The sequence below is a fragment of the Bufo bufo genome, chromosome 2 (assembly GCF_905171765.1).
Source record: "Bufo bufo chromosome 2, aBufBuf1.1, whole genome shotgun sequence".
In the NCBI taxonomy this organism is placed as follows: domain Eukaryota; kingdom Metazoa; phylum Chordata; class Amphibia; order Anura; family Bufonidae; genus Bufo; species Bufo bufo.
This window is the reverse complement of record NC_053390.1, coordinates 380,798,305-380,815,783: the sequence shown is the minus strand read 5'-3', so window position 1 is coordinate 380,815,783 and position 17,479 is coordinate 380,798,305. Positions and strand designations below refer to the sequence as shown.

Genomic DNA, 17,479 nt, shown 5'->3' with positions numbered 1-17,479 from the left:
GTATTTTTTCCCGTTTTTTTCTTTTTTTGCGGACCGTATGCAGAACCATCAATTTCAATAAGTCTGCAAAAAAAGTGGAAGTTACTACGAGTGCATTCTTTTTCCGTATGTTCGTATTTCCGTTCCGCAAAAAAAAAAAAAAAAAAAATCGAACATGTCTTATTATTGTCCTCATTACGGACAAGGATAGTACTGTTCTATTAGGGGCGATCGGCTGTTCCGTTCCACAAAATACGAAATGCAAATGAACGACATGCGTATTGTTTGCGGATCCGTGTTTTGCGCACCGCAAAATACATACAGTCGTGTGCATGAGCCCTAAGCCTGATCTCTGTGCTCATCATATCATGAGGATGCAGTGCTCTATATGTTCATGCAGATTCTGCAGCATGTGCATGGACCTAGAGCAGTCCCCCTCCTCACAATGAATGTACCACCAGCACCCCATAAAGACCTGTTGGCTGGGCTCTGTGCTCCTCTTCTTCCTCTCCCCCTGAGAGCCAGGGTCACAGGAGGCTGACCTCCTCCTCTTCTTCTTTTCTTTGGTGCTCTTCTTCCCGCCGGTCATGGCTGTGTACTAGGAAGACCGAGCTGTGGCTGTCTCCGGGGGAGCACTCCACATGAAAACAACCAATTCCCAGTGCCACCAGCTACAGTCCTCTCCAGATCATCTTCCACCTATTACAGCTCTGCAGCGACATGTCCCTAGCGGTATCCCGTACAACGCGCGACGTCAACGCGCAACTGACGCACGTACTGGGGAAGCCATTGCAAGTGAGGGCAGAGAGGAGAATGAGGAAGCCAAAGCGAGGCACATTTGTATAGGAATTGCTGGTGTCTTGTCATTCGTGGCTTCAGTGCGTCTGCAGTAAATCTAAAGCTCACTGACCAAGAGCCGTTTCCGGTGTCCATAAGGCGTCTGTGACGTCAGCGTCAGGCGGAAGCGATGTCACGTGACTCAAGCATGAGCGAGAAGAGAGTGAGTGTATGTATGTGGACTGCTGCAGCTCGGTGTAGTCGTGCGGGCAGCAGATCTGAGAAGCGCTGCTGTCTGTCCTGTGTTTCACATGAAGGTTTAGGTACCCTTTAATAAGTATGTCCCTTAGGCTACATGCACACGAACGTTGTTTGTTACCGTGTCTGTTCCGTTTTTTTTTTGCGGATAATATGCGGACCCGTTCTTTTCAATGGGTCCGCAAAAAATGCAGACAGCACGCCGTGTGCTATCCGCATCAGTATGTCCGTTCAGTAGCCCCGCAAACAAAATAGAACATGTCCTATTCTTGTCCGTTTTAAGCATTGTTACAATGGATCTGCAAAAAAACAAACAAACTGATGGCATCCATTTTTATTTTGCGGACCGCAGAAAACATATGGTGGTGTGCATGTAGCCTTTGTGTGTGTACTGGAGGTACTGTACATGGAGAAAGCTATGGGCACCGACCTCCCACTCTCTATACATTAATATGGATGGGGTGTCCACTCTCCTGGGAAGGCTTTCTACAAGATTTTGTGGTGTTTGTGGAAAATCTTTGCTCATTTAGGCCTTATGCACATGAACGTATGTTCTTTCTGTGTCCGTTGCGTTTTTTTGCGGACCGTATACGGAACCATTCATTTCAGTGGGTCCGCCAGAGAAAGGAAGTTACTCCGTGTGCATTCCGTTTCCGTATTTCCGTTCCGCAAAAAAATAGAACATGTCCTGTTATTGTCCGCATTATGGACAAGGATAGGACTGTTTTATTAGGGGCGGCTGTTCCGTTCCGCAAAATACGGAATGCACATGGACGTCATCCATATTTTTTTGCGGACCGCAAAACACATACGGTCGTGTGCAAGAGGCCTTATCTAGAAGAACATTTGTGAGGTCGGTTGAGACGGCCGGCTCACAATGTCTGTTCTAGTTCATCGGGGTTCAGGTCAAGGCCAGCCCGCTTCTTCCACACCAAGCTCACCTGGCTATGCCTTCATGGACCAGTCATACTGGAACAGAAGAGGGCCTTCCCTAAATTGTTCCCACAAAGTTGGAAACATACACATGTTTGAAATATCTTGGTATCCTGAAGCATGAACTAAGGAACCTAGACCAAATCCTGATAACAGCTGCTCAGCCATGGGAACCTGTGATGGGAAGCTCCCAGTGCACAGTTTTTGTGCTGAAGTTAAAGGGGTTTTCCGGGATTTTGATTAGGGATTGACCGATTGATTTTTTTTCTTTAGAGCAGATACCAATAATCGGTGAACTTTCAGGCCGATAGCCGATAATTTATACCAATATTCTGTGCATTTTCATTTAAAAAAAAAAAATCCTACACATCAGTTGAAAATGAACCTTCTTAATTGTTAATGTTTAGCTTTTTTTTTTTTTTTGTAAATCTTTTTCATTTATACTTTTATTTTTATTTTTTTATTAACTATTTCCCCCCTAAGGGGCTAGAACTTGGGATCTTTTCAACCCTAGTAACATTCACCCTGATAGAGCTCTATTAGGGTGAATAGGACTTTACACTCTTCCTGCTGCCCGATGCATAGTGCACACAGCAGCAGGGAGATTACCGTGGCAGCCAGGGCTTCAATAGCGTCCTGGCTGCCATGGTAACCGATCGGAGCCCCAGGATTACACAGCTGGGGCTCTGATCAGAAGCTGCCATTGCACCACCAATGAGGAGGAGGGGAGGGGACCCTGTGGCCACTGCCACCAATTACTAATATTGGGGGGGGCGCACTGCGCCTCCAATGTTTTTAATACTGGGGTTTGGGGGGGCGCGCACCAATGAAGATAACTCACCCATTAATTCAAATACAGGAGGCAGGTGCTGGCTGCAGAATCATATAGCCGCACCCGACCTCAGGTGCTGCGGGGGTTAACTGCCATGGATCGCAGCTACTTGTCATAGAGGTTGGGTGCAGCTATATGATTCTGCAGCCAGCTCCCGCCTCATGTCGAATTTGAATGAGTGAGTTAACATCATTGGTGGCACAGTGGCCACAGCCCCTCCGCTTCTCTCATTGGTGGCAGTGGCACAGGGGGAGGGAGAGACTGCTTCCTTCTCCCCTGTGCTGCTGAGGGAACACAGATCACGCTGACAGCGGCGCAATCCTTGTTCCCGATTCATTATCGGCAAAATAGATGCTGACACCGATAACTTTGAAAATCCTGCATATCGGTGAAACCGATAATCGGTCGATCCCTAATTTTGATACTGATGACCTATTCTCTGGATAGGTCATCAGTATCTGATCGGTGCCCTGTGTCAGACCCCCACCGATCAGCTGTATGAGAAGGCAGTGGTACCGCTGCCATCTCACAACTTACCAAGCACAGCATATAGGCCTTCTCATAGCGCCGTACATTGTTTAGCGGCTGTGCTTGGTATCACACTCAGTCCGATTGAAGTGAATGGGGCTGAGTGCAATACCAAGCACAACTGCTGTCAAATGTATGGTGCTGTGTTTGGTAAGCTGCCAGAAGGGCTCTGGTGCCTTCCTAAATAGCTGATCGGGGGAGGGGAACCCCCACCAATTAGATACTGATTACCTATCCTGAGGATAGGTCACCCGTAGAACAATGTTTGTGGTGATATTAATGCCAGAGTAGGTTTGGAGCCTTGCAGTTGTAGCCAGCAGGGCACTGGGGACTCCTATGTCCTCTGCTCCTCAGCACATGGCTAAGATGTTCCTAAACGCTTCCACTCACAGCTGATCATGGAATGTCTGATGGAAGAATTCTCATGAGCTGACTTACAATGCTGGCATCCTATTAAAGGGACTTCTGGAGACCTATGGGTCATCTATGAGCCTCAGTATTGCAATTAAATATATATATATATCCCAGATATCTAGCGTACTTTTTTTGCTGTGCTTATGACATTATTATTTTTTCCTTTTAGGAACATCCACTTCTTCCTCAGGTTCCCATAATACGCCTTCCCCGGGCACCGTCGCCTTCCGGGCGTGGTTTTGATCCCTCCTCACCGCGGGCTTTGGCACATCATGGCTCTGATGGCTATCAGAAAGTCCGGTCCACTCTTCGCCTGCACTTTCTTCGCAGTCTTCTCGCCTCTTCAGGTCTTCCAGTTGCATTCACACTTTACCAGCGTGTCACCGTTTCTGCCGGGAGATTTAACACCTGTGACATAGAGGGACATAATTTTCAGGTCTCCAACCTGCAGACACCTCTTGGTGTGCAAAGTGAAGCGCTTATTCGTGGGCCAGATATTATTTCTTACTCCTTTCATCTGTAAGGACTGCTTCTTAATGTTTACTACCACTTTCTAGGCATGAGGGTGCAGTTGTAGGAGTTATGCTTTGCTATTACATATACAGGCAGCCACCATGTTGTTGTGTCTCATTTCAGTGTTGTATCCGCAGAGTTTCATGAGGAAACGTGGCTGCTGCGGTTACTGGCATGGACTCAGGGTGGGGCACAATGCCTGCGTCTCGGGGCCTAGATAGACTGGTATAACTTGCCAACCATGATGGTTTCTGTCTTGTGTATTAATTGAATTGATCACACGGTAAGAGTTAAGGGTGGATTCACACGTGGCACATTTTTTCATCACAGATTTTGCTGTATCAAATATGTCCCAATCTGTATGTTACGTGCAGATTTTATAGTGGTAGAGAAATGCACCAAGTGTGAATTCATCTGGAGGATAAGGCCAGAAATACTGTTGACTTGTGTGCACAGCAATTTAAAACATCAGTCATTTGAAGAAGTCTCATGTTCTGCGGAAAGATCCACAGCGTGAATTTACCCGTGGTACAGATCTTATAGAGGACCTGTCACCACTCCTGACAGGTCTGTTCTAATAGCTACATGCATTCCCCATGTAATAACAATTGTGGAGCATCTATTCTTATGGCTCTGTTATGCCATTCCTGTATTATTCCTACTAGACGTTATGACTGAATTACTAGCAGTCTGCAGTAAGGGTACAGAGGGGAGGTAACCAGTTAGAGGTGTGTCCCTGCACAGACTCTCTATCCAATCAGTGCTGCCATTGTCAGTCTGTGCACACCCCAACTGGTTACCTCCCCTCTGTACCCTTACTGCAGACTTCATTCATAACTTCTGGTAGAAATAATAAAGCAGGCATCCTCAAACTGTGGCCCTCCAGCTGTTGCAAAACTACAACTCCCAGCATGCCCGATCAGCCTAAAGCAGGGCACTGTGGGAGTTGTAGTTTAACAATAGCTGGAGGGCCGCAGTTTGAGGATCCCTGTAATAAAGGAACGGCATAACAGAGCCATAAGAATAGATGCTCCAGAATTATTATTACACGGGGAATGCATGGAGCTATTAGAACAGACCTGTCAGGAGTGGTGACAGGTCCTCTTTAAATCAGCAGCATGGCAATTTATGCAAAAATCACTCCTCCCTAAAAGCAATTGTCTTCTGCACTCGGGTTCATTATTCTGTGAGGTTTACATAGGGGTATTCCGGTTGTGACAAGTTATCCTCTATATACCCCCTCGGAGCCCCCCAAAATGAATGGAGTGGCAGGTTGAGCATGCACACTGCCACTCCATTCATCTCTACAGGAGTTCAAATACAGCACTTGGGTATTTCCAGAGCTCCAATAGAGATGAACGGAGTGGCAGTTTACATGGCTGACCTGCTGTTCCATTCATTTTAGAGGGGTATTGGGTCCCCATTCTTGCAATTCTACTGCTGGGACCCCCTCCGATCTAATAGTTATCCCTTATCCTGTGGATAGGGGGATAACTTGCAACAACTGGAAAAACCCTTTAAGGACTGCATGCCTACTGCAAACTTAAAGGGGTTGTCCGGGTTCAGAGCTGAACCCGGACATACCTCCATTTTCAACCAGGCAGCCCCCCTGACTTGAGCATCGGAGCAGTTTATGCTCCGATGCTCTCCTTTTCCCTGCGCTAAATCGTGCAGGGCAAAGGCATTTTTTGGAGATCTGGTGACGTACTGGGCTCTCCATGGAGCTGCCAGGAAGCCTGGTGACGTCACTGGCACTGATGGGCGGTATTTAGCACTGCCCTAGCCAATAAAGTTGCTAGGGCAGCGCTAAAGCACGCCCATCAGAGCCGGTGACATCACTGAACACACGGCCGGGCGGAAGTTACTGCCCAGCAGTGTGTTATTGTAAACAAAAGAGCCCGTGCCCTGCGTGATTTAGCGCAGAGCAAGGGAGCGCATCGGAGCATGAGATGCTCTGATGTTAGCCTCAGGGGCACTGCCTGAGTGAAAATAAGGGTATGTCCGGGTTCAGTTCTGAACCCGGACAACCCCTGTAAAGTATATTACTGAGTATTTTCCCTTATGAAGGGGAATGTGCAGCATAAGTCTAGCACTGCATGGAATAGGAATACCATTGATTACTTGCACAAGAAATCCTTCAAGTGGAAGACTATTGTCCCTCTCTCAAACACCATTCATGTCTTCCCAGTGAGTCTCCAGACGGTCCAGGACTCTCGCCCTTGATGGGTTTAAGATGTCATCCCTGTATACTACTATCGAGACCTATACAGTGAGGGCAGATTTGGTACATTCCACCACGGACCTGTCTTTTAGTGATGTGATTCATATACAACTAATGAAGGGTCAAATAGCATTAACGACAAAAAACCAGCAGAAGGCATACATTCAGTGCAAAAATTTATTTCCGTCAACTTATATTTTAAAGACTTGATAAACTGTCAGCATTCAGTGTATTCATGGTATGATAAGAAAAAATATGCTGTTGGAATACGCCTTTCTCCATTGGTGGTAAAAAGAAAAAAAACCTTAGAGAGTATTTAAAAGCAGCCGGCAGCACTCATTCACCTTGGCTGGTTCAGTGACGGACATGTATTTCTTAATCTGAGAGTCAACTCCCAGGGACTTAGCTAACTGCACGGCATTGGAATCATCACTGATCAGTGTCCCAAGGGCCACGAGAAGTCGAAAACCAGCTTCCAGGTCATGCACAACTTCCAGCACGGTGCTGATAGCGGACAGGCATTGGGCTTTCCCTTCTAAGTCACTTAATCTATGTAAACCGATGGCATAGTTGAGGATCAGTGTGGCCAGAGCCGTGTGGATATTCTTATTGGAAACTGATTTTAGTTCCATTGATTTTGCTATTACGCGGTCTCTTTGGGACATCATAAACTTTGCGCCTGCATCGACTGAAAAACAATTGCACAATGTCCTAAGGGCAAGCAGTTGGTTGGCTTGTCTGCCACCGGGCCGCATTACTTGGAAGAGGTAGTTAATGAATGCAATTCCTTCTCTTTCACTGCAGAACATTTCATTGACAGTCGGGTTTTTGACGGCTAAACGAAGAATATCTAATGCAGGGAAAACGATATCTGCAGGGGAAAGAAAAGAAAGCATTAAAGAGGTATTCCTGGACTTTACTATTGGTGACTGGCACCACTGCCCATGGCCTATTTTTCCCATCTGTAAAATCCACGGCTAACTCAGATTCCTGCTATGGACTTGCATTTAGCAACTGCCACAGGTTCACATGTGGATTAGCCCCATTCAACAGGGATAATCTGCAACTGTGGTTGCAAATTGTGGATTCAGTCCATGTGCATCCCACAGTTTTCGCAAACCTCCCTGTAACAATGCCTGTTCTTGTCTGCCAAACAAACAAGAATAGTACAAGCAGATGCTGTCCGCACTTTTTTTTCGCAGCCCCATTAAAGTTAATGGGGGCCACGTGTGATCCGTAAAAAATGCAGATCAGACGCGGACCGAAAATAAAGTTGTTAAATAGCCCCTAAAAGGTGTCCCTTCTTTCACTTTCAATTATGCGTCTTATGATTATCCATTGACAACAATGGGAGGTGGAGTTTAAGTGACTTTCGGCACAGAATACATGCAGAAATTCACGTCTGAACATAAGAGCTTCTTTCCTATGAACAATAACCTCCACTAATCACAGGAACAAGTCGGAGTTCCCAGAGTGAATAGAGCGGTGGTCAGGCATGTGAGAAGCCGAGTACAGGGCTTGGACATATCCGGCAGTCTCATAACATTCAATGGAGCGGCAGCGTGCATGGTGGGGACTCCGGCAACTCCTCTTGTGATCGGAGGTGGGTCCCACTGGTCAGATAGTTATCCCCTAGCTGGTGGACAACCCCTTTAACACATACTCAGCTATTTGAATGTCAGTGGGAATTAAAAGGGGCTGTCCCATTACAAACATGTAAGTATACTCCTATTCCATTCAACTCTATGTGACTGCCAAAGATAGAGCTGACAGTCCCATAGAGATGAATGAAGCAGTAGCGCACATGCATGACTGCTGCTCCATTAAAACAGGGATCTCATGATCGCGAGGGGCCCCACGGGTCAGATCCCAGTCAACCAGACACTTATCCCCCATCTTGTGCATGGGGGTAAGTGTTTGTAATGGGACCCCCCCCCCCCATTTAATAATGCTTTAAATTGCCTATTTCTTATCTTCTTCCTACTTTACCAACAAAGCTCCTTTAGGAACGGTGTCTGGATTGTTGGCAAGATGCTGCCTCTCTCTGCATTTATAGACTGTTTCTGCTCCCTCACCCCAGAATCCACATACAGCGCTACTAGTAGCCCCTCCAAGGTAATAATAAAGTAGACCTAGTAAAGCAGCATCTTCCTAAGGCCTCTTGCACACAAACGTTTTTTTTTTTCTTCCCCCGTTTACATTCAGTTTTTTGCGTTCTGTATACGGAACCATTCATTTCAATGGATCCGCTAGAAAAACTGAAGGCACTCCGTATGCCTTCCGTTTCCATATTTCCGTTCAAAGATAGAACATGTCCTATTATTGTCCGCATAACTGACAAGGATAGTACTGTTCTATCAGGGGCCAGCTGTTCCGTTCCACAAAAAAAACGAATGCACACGGATGTATTTTTTTGCTGACCGCAAAATACTGAAAAAGTCTTGGTCGTGTGCAAGAAGCCTTAAGCCAAGTCTCTAGGCATTTCAGTGCTGATGCAGCTCCTTCTCGCCTTGTCAGAGGGGAAGACTGCCATTGCACTCTCAGCATCTCCCCCGATGAGCAGAAAAGGTGATGTAGCACCAGTCAGTCTTCTCCCCAAACAAGGGATCCCTCTGTCTCCAGGACAAGACCTAGCATCACAACTGCACATGCACGTCCACCTCAGCACTGTTACTGAGGTGGACACAAAAAGGAAGAGCAACTCAAAGGGCATGTGGCGCTATACACAGCTTTTAAATTGAATGGTGAAATATGCATTTTTTTCAATTGGAAATCAGCTTAGATTTTGGTGCTGGGTTTAAATAAAACAATATTTTTGCAGAGTAACCCCTTTAAAAGGGTTCTCTGGGAATTAATAGAATGATCGACAATACTGAAATATTAGTTTTATAAATACATTGCCAAATATGTTTCAGTGTTTGTAATGGCTTATTTTGTCTCTGTGGAAATAGTCAGTGTCAAATAAAATGGCCACCGTTCAAGCAGTACAAGCCCATCTTCTGGCATACAGTCACCTGCAGGCAGCATTGTATAGAGCAGGAGATTCAGTATTCCTGTGTTTCATTCATTTTTATTTCCTGCTCTTTCTGGGCTTAGGAGTCCTGCGGACGGTCCGCCTTCCCCATATCAGTGTACATACAGTGATGGCCGTCATTCACCGATTAGGACATGAATTATTGGAATGCAAAGCTTACCTTCAGGCCACTTGACTGCCCTCCACAAAGTGTCTACTTGTTGAGCAGTGGCAGTTTCTCTTGAGATATTAACGATTAAGGACAGTAGTTTGTCAAGTGTAATTAAGTCATCCTCGGGCATTCTGTATTCTTCAGGAGCGGACTCGTTCAGTTGTTTCATTTTACCTATTTGCAATGAAAGACCTTGAACAATGATCCAACACGTCTGACACCTTGCACCTCTACCCATCAGGTGTAGTTTCATTGCTGGAAGTCGTAGTTGGGACTACACAGCACCGTCAGCTGCTCCCATCAAGTGGAGTTTTGGTGCCAGCTTCCAGCAACGGAGCTCCAAACAACTGATCGGTGGGGGGTGCACAGTGTCAGACCCCCACCGATCAGCTAGTGATGTATTGCACTTTGTGCACCTTTATGAAGTTTTTACAGATTCCCACATCATGGCCGGACCTGCTGTGATGATCATATTTGACGTGGAGCACGTGACCAGTGCAGCTAATCGCTGGCCGCAGCAGTCACATGTCGCCAATGCAGCACATTACTATCGTCACGTGCCGCATGGGTGACACTTCACTGCTATGGCCAGTCATTGGTTGCAGTGGTCACGTGCCCCACGTCAAAACGGATGTTGATGCGGGAAACCCGGGACGTTCAAAGTTGACAGGGCAGCAATGAAGCTGGAACTTAGCGGCAGTAATAAGGTAAGTATGATCATCTCTAGGTCCAGCCATGCTGTGGGGTCTGTAAATACATGCCCCCTTGCAACAAACTAAACACTATCATACCAGAAAAAGGCTGATTAAGTTTTGCGAGTAGTGGTACAACACGATATGGTCAGTCATATGTAGTATGAAACTATAATACACTGTTCACACTTGCATCATGGTTCCATTACATCAAATTGCCATTGCTCGATAGCAGCCCTGCACAGTGTGCTGCTCAGAGAACCAAAGTACCTGTTATAGGTAAAAATGATCCATTACAAAATCAATCTACTATGGATCCTTTCATAAAAACAGAGCCTTACACATCAGTTTTATATGTGGCACAATTTAGGAATTGACCCTAAAGGGAATTTGTCAACTCTAATTTCTATTTCCTGAACGTGATAATAAGGGCATCCATCTTGCCTGAGTGCACATGATTTACAGAAGCCACCACAATAGAGTGGAGGGGACTCTGATGGGAGAGTTTTCTAGGCATGCTCTGACCTGAGACCATCTCTTATTCTCAGTCACGGATGAGATCCTGCTTGTGAGGATAGTGAGATGACTGATGAAAAGTGATCTCTACAGAAGGTCAGTCTCTGCATATTAGACTTAGTGGCCAGTGTGAAAATTGCAGGATTTTTTTTTTTTTTTTTTTACATACAGATAGTGATATGGAAAGGTAAAAGTGACTAACTAAGAATTGTTAACAAATCGTTTTATATTAAACTTGACTGAAACCATATCATTTTCTGATTACATATCCCCTGTAATACCTACACCAAATGTGTAAGTCCGTATTACTAAATACTCACCCAAAATTTGTGCTGGGTTTGCCTGATCAAAAGTGACTGGCTCCTTCTTAGGAAAGTATGTGTTTGGAATCTGTCCAGCAACTGATCTGTAGGCATTCCTTCCTGCAAGGGAAACATAATCCTTATGTAAGCGTCTTTTGGAAACCTGCTGTGAGTAGTTAAACTATAGAAAAAAAATAGTTTTTCATTATATACAGTTATATAAGCGACTTAGTCATGTTATGGGATCAGCTGCGATGGCTTTATAGATGAGGTCTGCCCCCTTGTTTCAATACACTTCCTTCATTGACCTTATGGCGCTCCTGCTCAGACATGGCCACTGTTGGAGGGGCACATGATCAGACCTATCCATCAGCAGTCTCCATTGAATAACACTGCACACGACACTGGAAACTAGGCCGTGCGGTGTTATTCAATGGAGCTAATGAAGTTATATCGTTTTGAAAGTTTTGTTTAAGGGGCATCTGTCAGCAGATTTGTAGCTCTGAAACTGGCTGACTTGTTACATGTGCACTTGGAAGCATCTGTGTGGCTCCCATGTTCATATGTGCCCACATTGCTGAGAAAAATGATATGCAAATGAGCCTCTAGGAGCAACGGGGGCGATACCACTGCACCTAGAGGCTCTGCTCTCTGTGCAACTACTGCTCCCTCTGCATTTTTATCAACAGGGCCATGTATGATGGTGTTTACACTGCCTGGCCTGTAAATCAAAGTGGAGAGGGTGCAGCAGTTGTAGAAAGAGTAACGGCAAGGCTTGAATTGGTCCTGAAGGCTCATTTGCCTATATTAAAAGTTCACTTTACAAATCTGCTGACAGATGCCCTTTAAAGTGCAATTTTACAGCTTTGTGGTGCAATTGCAAGAAATAAACCCTGAAATGTACGTCTTGAAGTATATTAACATGACAGATGTGTTGCAGTCCCATATATCTGAATAGGGCTTTCAGAAATGCATGTAACTACCACGCCAAAACATAGCCATAGCATAGCAATTCTGGAGTAAGATTGTCCCCTTTTTTTTTTTTATGACTTTTTGGAGAATCACAGCTGATAAACCTAGAGTACATCTAATCAACATAGCTAATCATGCAGATCTTTACACTTTTTTGCAAAACTAGAGGCTCATTTGCATAAATTAAAACATCCTTTTTCTCAGCAATGCGGGCACATATGAACATGTGACCAACACAGATGTCTTCAGCTGCCAAGTGCACATGAAACATGTCAGTCAGTGTCATAGGTACAAATCTGCCGACATATGCCTTTTAAAGATGCTTAGAAGACATGAAGGATAAAACCTTTTTACTGATGTTTTACTAATAGTCACCTGTAAATGGGTCTCCTGCGCCTGCAGCAGGAATATTTGAAGATGAGCCAGGCATGTATCGACTGCCACCTACAAAGATTAAAAGATCACATAAAGGAGACAACAACTTTGGAAAAATTAACTAATAGTATTCTATTTTCTTACAAGAACAAGACAATGAAAACTGAGCACCTCTAACACATTGTGAAACAAAAGAATCGTGTAAAAAAAGAATACATAAAATAGTAATGTGCAACAATTATCTGCCATTTCCTAAAGGGGTTGTCTCATCATGGACAATGGGGGCTCCGTTCTCGATATAGGTGCGGGTCCCATCAGTGGGACCCGCACCTATAAGACAATGGGGGCATATCCTAGCGATATGCCCCCATTGTCTATGATGAGACAACCCCTTTAACTGCCACAAGTTCTAAATTCTATGGGTGTTAAAATGGAATTACTGGCATTTTCCAATGGAGATATTTCCACTGTTATTACGATAATGAGAACAACTCAGAAGAAAGCTAAAATTCAGTAAGAAAAAAGAAAAAAAATACAACAAAGTCTAAAATAAGACAACAGAAAGAAGTTACCTGAGAGCCAACTGGAGTTTAACCTACAGCAACCTTGCACACTATGAGCGGAATTGGTTTCTTTGAAGCCCGAGATGCTTTGATATACGGTATGGTTGCTGCCTGATCACCACTTTCTCACAATTTCCTATTCCCAAGAGACCTAATCAGCCTTCTGTCTACAGTCCTCCATCTTCAAAAGGAGTCGGGCCCTCCTGAGAAATGAGAACTTCTAACAAGCCTCATACGTTGCTGGTACAATATATGGGAGCATCCAAGAATGGATGATCTTCGGAGCATTTCCCAGCACCTTTCCTGAGGTTTACTGCACTGTTCATCTGAATATTAGCCACCACACACTTGGATCAATGTGTTTATGACACCCATATTTCCTTGTATCATTTTGTGTGTTTATCTGTATATAAACCAGTCATACACAACCTGGTTTTTGAGCTTATGTGCATACAGAGCCATCATTTTTTGAAGATCAAAAAACAAAACAAACATTCTATATAATGTCATTAAATATCTCACCAACATCTATCTGGGGTATATGAGCAGACACAGGAAAACAGTTTTTCCCCTTTAAATCAAACCTGTTACTATGAAAATACAGTGCATCTAATGTGTACCGCCACCTTAGAAGGAACCTGTCACTGGATTGTATTAATTTTGGCCTAAAAAGCATTCTTTCAATTAGTCTGGATAGCTAAATTTGTATCAGTTTGATAAGAATTTAGCTTAAAAGTGTGTGTATGACCTGTCCGGAGTTCAGAGATAAGGGTTATGGACTAAGCTGTGAAAACAGCTCCCTGATGGATTCGGCATGAAGAAGAATGCCCGATAGTCTGCACATTTAAAAAAAAAAAAAAAAAACAATTGAAAAAAATATATATATTTTTAGCCCAAAAATTTGTAGAATTAAATAATAAAAAAATAATAATCCAAAAAAGGTGTCCATAGTCTTTAAGGAGTTTTTCCGTCTTCTTTTCAGGAAATTATTTCTTATGAAGAGGTTCATTCCTTTTTTGCTACAAGGTGGAAAAACGAAACTTCGCACACTGGATTTATTTGATCAGTCTCCCCTATAGGATTGTCTCATTTAATTTTGTTTAAATGGAATATTATATATATTACACACATGACGTGGATAGTATCAGACTGGGTATGAACAAAAAGAGAAAATAAGTGGTAAAAATAGGCAAAACTTGGGCAGGATTGGGAGGATGCTTCAAGGGAAGAATAGATATAGTCAGTAATTTTGTCCGTGCTCTTTGGAAACACAGTGGGCCTCATTTATCAAAACTGTATAGCATAGGAACTAATCAGAGCTCACGTTTTTTTTTTCCTAAAGTGTTCTAAAGAAATGAAGGGTGAGATCTGATTGGGTGCTATGGCAGCTTTGATAAATGAGGTCCAGTGCGTCTGTGCTAGTTACCTGGACCCTTGGTAGTACATCTCATCTGCACCAAGTGTCCAAGGAACCCGCACATGCATATGGAGCTTGCGCAAGATTACTGATGGACAGAAGCAGCAAGGCTGTCAAATGAGAAGACTTGGCCAACCAGGGGGCTTTCCTTACCAATGTGAATAAACAGCATAAAACTGCTAATGACATTTTTTTGTAAGCTGGATGTTATCCTTATTTCCACACAGTCAACATTAAGTTCAGTCGTCAATGTCTTTAAATAGGAGGCATACTAAGGTAATGGGCCCCACAAATGTCTGTAGGTGTAATATTAAGACCTTTTTATCCAGATTTACAAGTTTTACTACTTTATAGTGGACGATTTACTACTTTATAGTGGACGAAGCTGGTTACTGCAGAGCTGCTCCCATTGACTTTAAGTGGGTGATTGAAGGGGTAGTCAGTTTTTTCTATATTGATGACATATCCTTAGGAAAGGTCAATTATATCAGATCGGAGGGAAGCTGACTCCCGACACCTCCGCCAATCAGATGTTTGAAGAGAAAGCAGCGCTCGTATGAGCGCTGCCTTCTCTTCACTGTTTACTTGCTCGTCGCCACAACTGCAGCGGTAATCAGGTGTAATTACATCTCAGCTTTCCCATTCCCCTCATGCCGATCTGATATTGATGACCTATCCTAAGGATAGGTCGTCAATATAAAAAAGCAGACACCACCTTTCAGCTGTAGTGGAATCGAGTGAAGGGTGTATGCAATAGGATTTTTGCGCTTACCTGTAAAATTATTTTCTCACAGAGTTCATTGGGGGGACACAGGAGACAATGGGTATAGCTGCTGCTGCCACTAGGAGGCGACACTAGGCAAAAAAAAGTGTTAGCTCCTCCTCTCAGCTATACCCCTCCTGCAGACACTGAGCAAATCGGTTTGTACAAAAGCAGTAGGAGCAGCCAGGAGAAACCAACAGAAAGCAAGAATAAGAAGAGAAGCGAAGACGGGTCAGAACCGAGGACATGTGGGACACATCAGGAAAAGCCAGCAATGTACGTACTGAGTGGGTGCTGTGTCCACCAATGAACTCAGCGAGAAAACGAGATTTTTGTATAACTTACCAGTAAAATCTCTTTCTCGCTCTTCCTTGGGGGACACAGGAAACCTTGGGTATAGCTCATCTCCATAGGAGGCGTGACACTAAGTGAAAGACTGTTAAGCCCCTCCTCCAGCAGCTATACCCTCAGCCTGGAGCGAGCGACTACCAGTTATGTGCCCAAGTAGTTAAAACAAAGGCAAGGATCAACCAAATTAACACCAACAAGTCAAAACTCCCGTCAGGGCAACCAAAACAATGGGTGGGTGCTGTGTCCCCCAAGGAAGAGCGAGAAAGAGATTTTACTGGTAAGTTATACAAAAATCTCGTTTTCTCGCCCAATTCCTTGGGGGACACAGGAAACCTTGGGACGTTCAAAAGCAGTCCACAAATAGGGAGGGACCACAACCCAAGATGAATTAAAGCACCATAGGCATTAAGGCACCGCCGCCTGCAAGACCAGGCGGCCCAAAGCAGCATCCGCCGATGCATAAGTGTTCACCTTGTAGAACTTGGTGAAAGTGTGCAAAGAAGACCAGGTGGCCACCTTACACAATTGTTCAGCCGAAGCTCGATTTCGCTGAGCCCAGGAAGCCCCGACCGCTCTGGTAGAATGAGCGGTAACACCAAAGGGCGGTTCCCTGCCCTTAGCACGGTAAGCCTCAGCAATAGCCATCTTGATGAAGCGGGCAATAACCACTTTAGATGCCGCCAGCCCCCTGCGCGGACCCTCCGGAACCACAAATAGAGAATCCGAGCGCCGCAAGGGTCTAGTTACATCCAAGTAGATCCTCAGAGCCCTAACAACATCCAGACGGTGAAGATCCCGTTCGCGAGGATGAGACGGGGACGGGCACAGAGGAGGAAGGACAATATCTTCATTCAGGTGAAAAGCGGACACCACCTTCGGAAGGAAATCCGGAGCCGGGCGGAGAACCACCTTGTCCTGGTGAAAAACCAAGAGGGGTTCTACGCAAGAAAGTGCCGCCAATTCAGACACACGCCGAAGAGACGTGATGGCAACGAGGAAAAAAAAAAAACTTTGCAAGACAACAAGCGAAGGGAAACCCTGCGCAAAGGCTCGAAAGGAGAAGATTGGAGAGCCGTCAGCACAACATTAAGATCCCAAGATGGAACGGGAGCGCGATACGGGGGAGCATAGTGAGCAACCCCCTGAAGAAAAGTCTTAACTGGACCGAGCGGAGCCAGAGGTCGCTGAAAAAGGATCGAAAGCGCTGAGACCTAAACCCAAGTCCAGACCAGACTGCAAGAAGGATAAAATCGTGGGGAGAGAAAACCGAAGGGGATGAACATCTAAGGTCTCGCAGAAATTCAAATAGGCCCGCCAGGTTCGGTAATAAATCCTGGACGAAGCCGGTTTACGCGCACGAATCATGGTACGGACCACGTCAGCAGAAAACCCCCGCCGCGTTAGGACCGCGGTTTCAATAGCCACGCCGCTAAACGTAGCGACCCTAAATGCTGGTGGAAGATCGGCCCTTGAGAGAGGAGGTCTTCTCTTAGAGGCAGAGGCAAGGGGGCGTCTGCCAGGAGCAACATAAGGTCGGCGTACCAAGGACGACGAGGCCAATCCGGGACTATTAGGATCGCAGGTGTGCCCTCCGCCGCGATCTTCCGAAGGACTCGTGGAAGAAGAGGCAGGGGCGGAAAAACGTAGAGGAGAGAGAACTCCGTCCAGGGAAGGACGAGCGCGTCCGCGCCGTAAGCGTCCGGATCCTTGGTTCTGGCCATGAAGGTGGGAAGCTTGTGGTTGAATCTGGAGGCCATGAGATCCACGTCCGGACGACCCCAACGGAGGCAAAGAGACTCGAAGACGTCGGGGTGCAGAGACCACTCGCCCGGGTCGATCGTCGTCCGGCTGAGGAAATCCGCCGCCCAATTGTCCACTCCCGGGATGT

General features: G+C 45.3%; 3 protein-coding genes across 6 annotated transcripts in view; 1 reads left to right on the top strand and 2 right to left on the bottom strand.

Moving 5' to 3' along the window:
• The window catches only part of CAAP1 (caspase activity and apoptosis inhibitor 1), a 64,842-nt gene extending 64,120 nt beyond the window's left edge, over positions 1–722 (bottom strand). The window contains exon 1 of one of the 2 annotated variants that reach the window (XM_040417184.1): positions 446–722. In XM_040417184.1, coding sequence (XP_040273118.1) covers positions 446–568 — 123 coding nt within the window. In that variant the 5' untranslated portion in view covers positions 569–722. The remainder of the gene's footprint in view (positions 1–445) is intronic. The other variant, XM_040417185.1, reaches the window with a different exon arrangement.
• A 61-nt stretch (positions 723–783) lies between these two features.
• GEMIN7 (gem nuclear organelle associated protein 7) lies at positions 784–4,331 on the top strand. Of its 2 annotated transcripts, none has more exons than XM_040417188.1 (2): positions 784–979; positions 3,891–4,331. In XM_040417188.1, exons 1-2 carry the CDS (start codon positions 947–949, stop codon positions 4,242–4,244), a joined length of 387 nt encoding a protein of 128 aa, XP_040273122.1. In that variant the 5' UTR covers positions 784–946; the 3' UTR covers positions 4,245–4,331. The 2 variants fall into 2 exon arrangements, with proteins under 2 accessions (XP_040273122.1, XP_040273121.1); XM_040417187.1 differs by having other exon boundaries at positions 785–985.
• Positions 4,332–6,620: 2,289 nt separating this feature from the next.
• The window catches only part of PLAA (phospholipase A2 activating protein), a 47,966-nt gene continuing 37,107 nt past the window's right edge, over positions 6,621–17,479 (bottom strand). For both annotated transcript variants that reach the window (XM_040417180.1, XM_040417179.1), the window contains exons 11-14: positions 12,498–12,566; positions 11,169–11,270; positions 9,650–9,814; positions 6,621–7,326 (exon numbers count right to left, since the gene is read on the bottom strand). In XM_040417180.1, the coding sequence (XP_040273114.1) occupies positions 6,761–7,326; positions 9,650–9,814; positions 11,169–11,270; positions 12,498–12,566 (902 nt within the window). In that variant the 3' untranslated portion in view covers positions 6,621–6,760. The remainder of the gene's footprint in view (positions 7,327–9,649; positions 9,815–11,168; positions 11,271–12,497; positions 12,567–17,479) is intronic.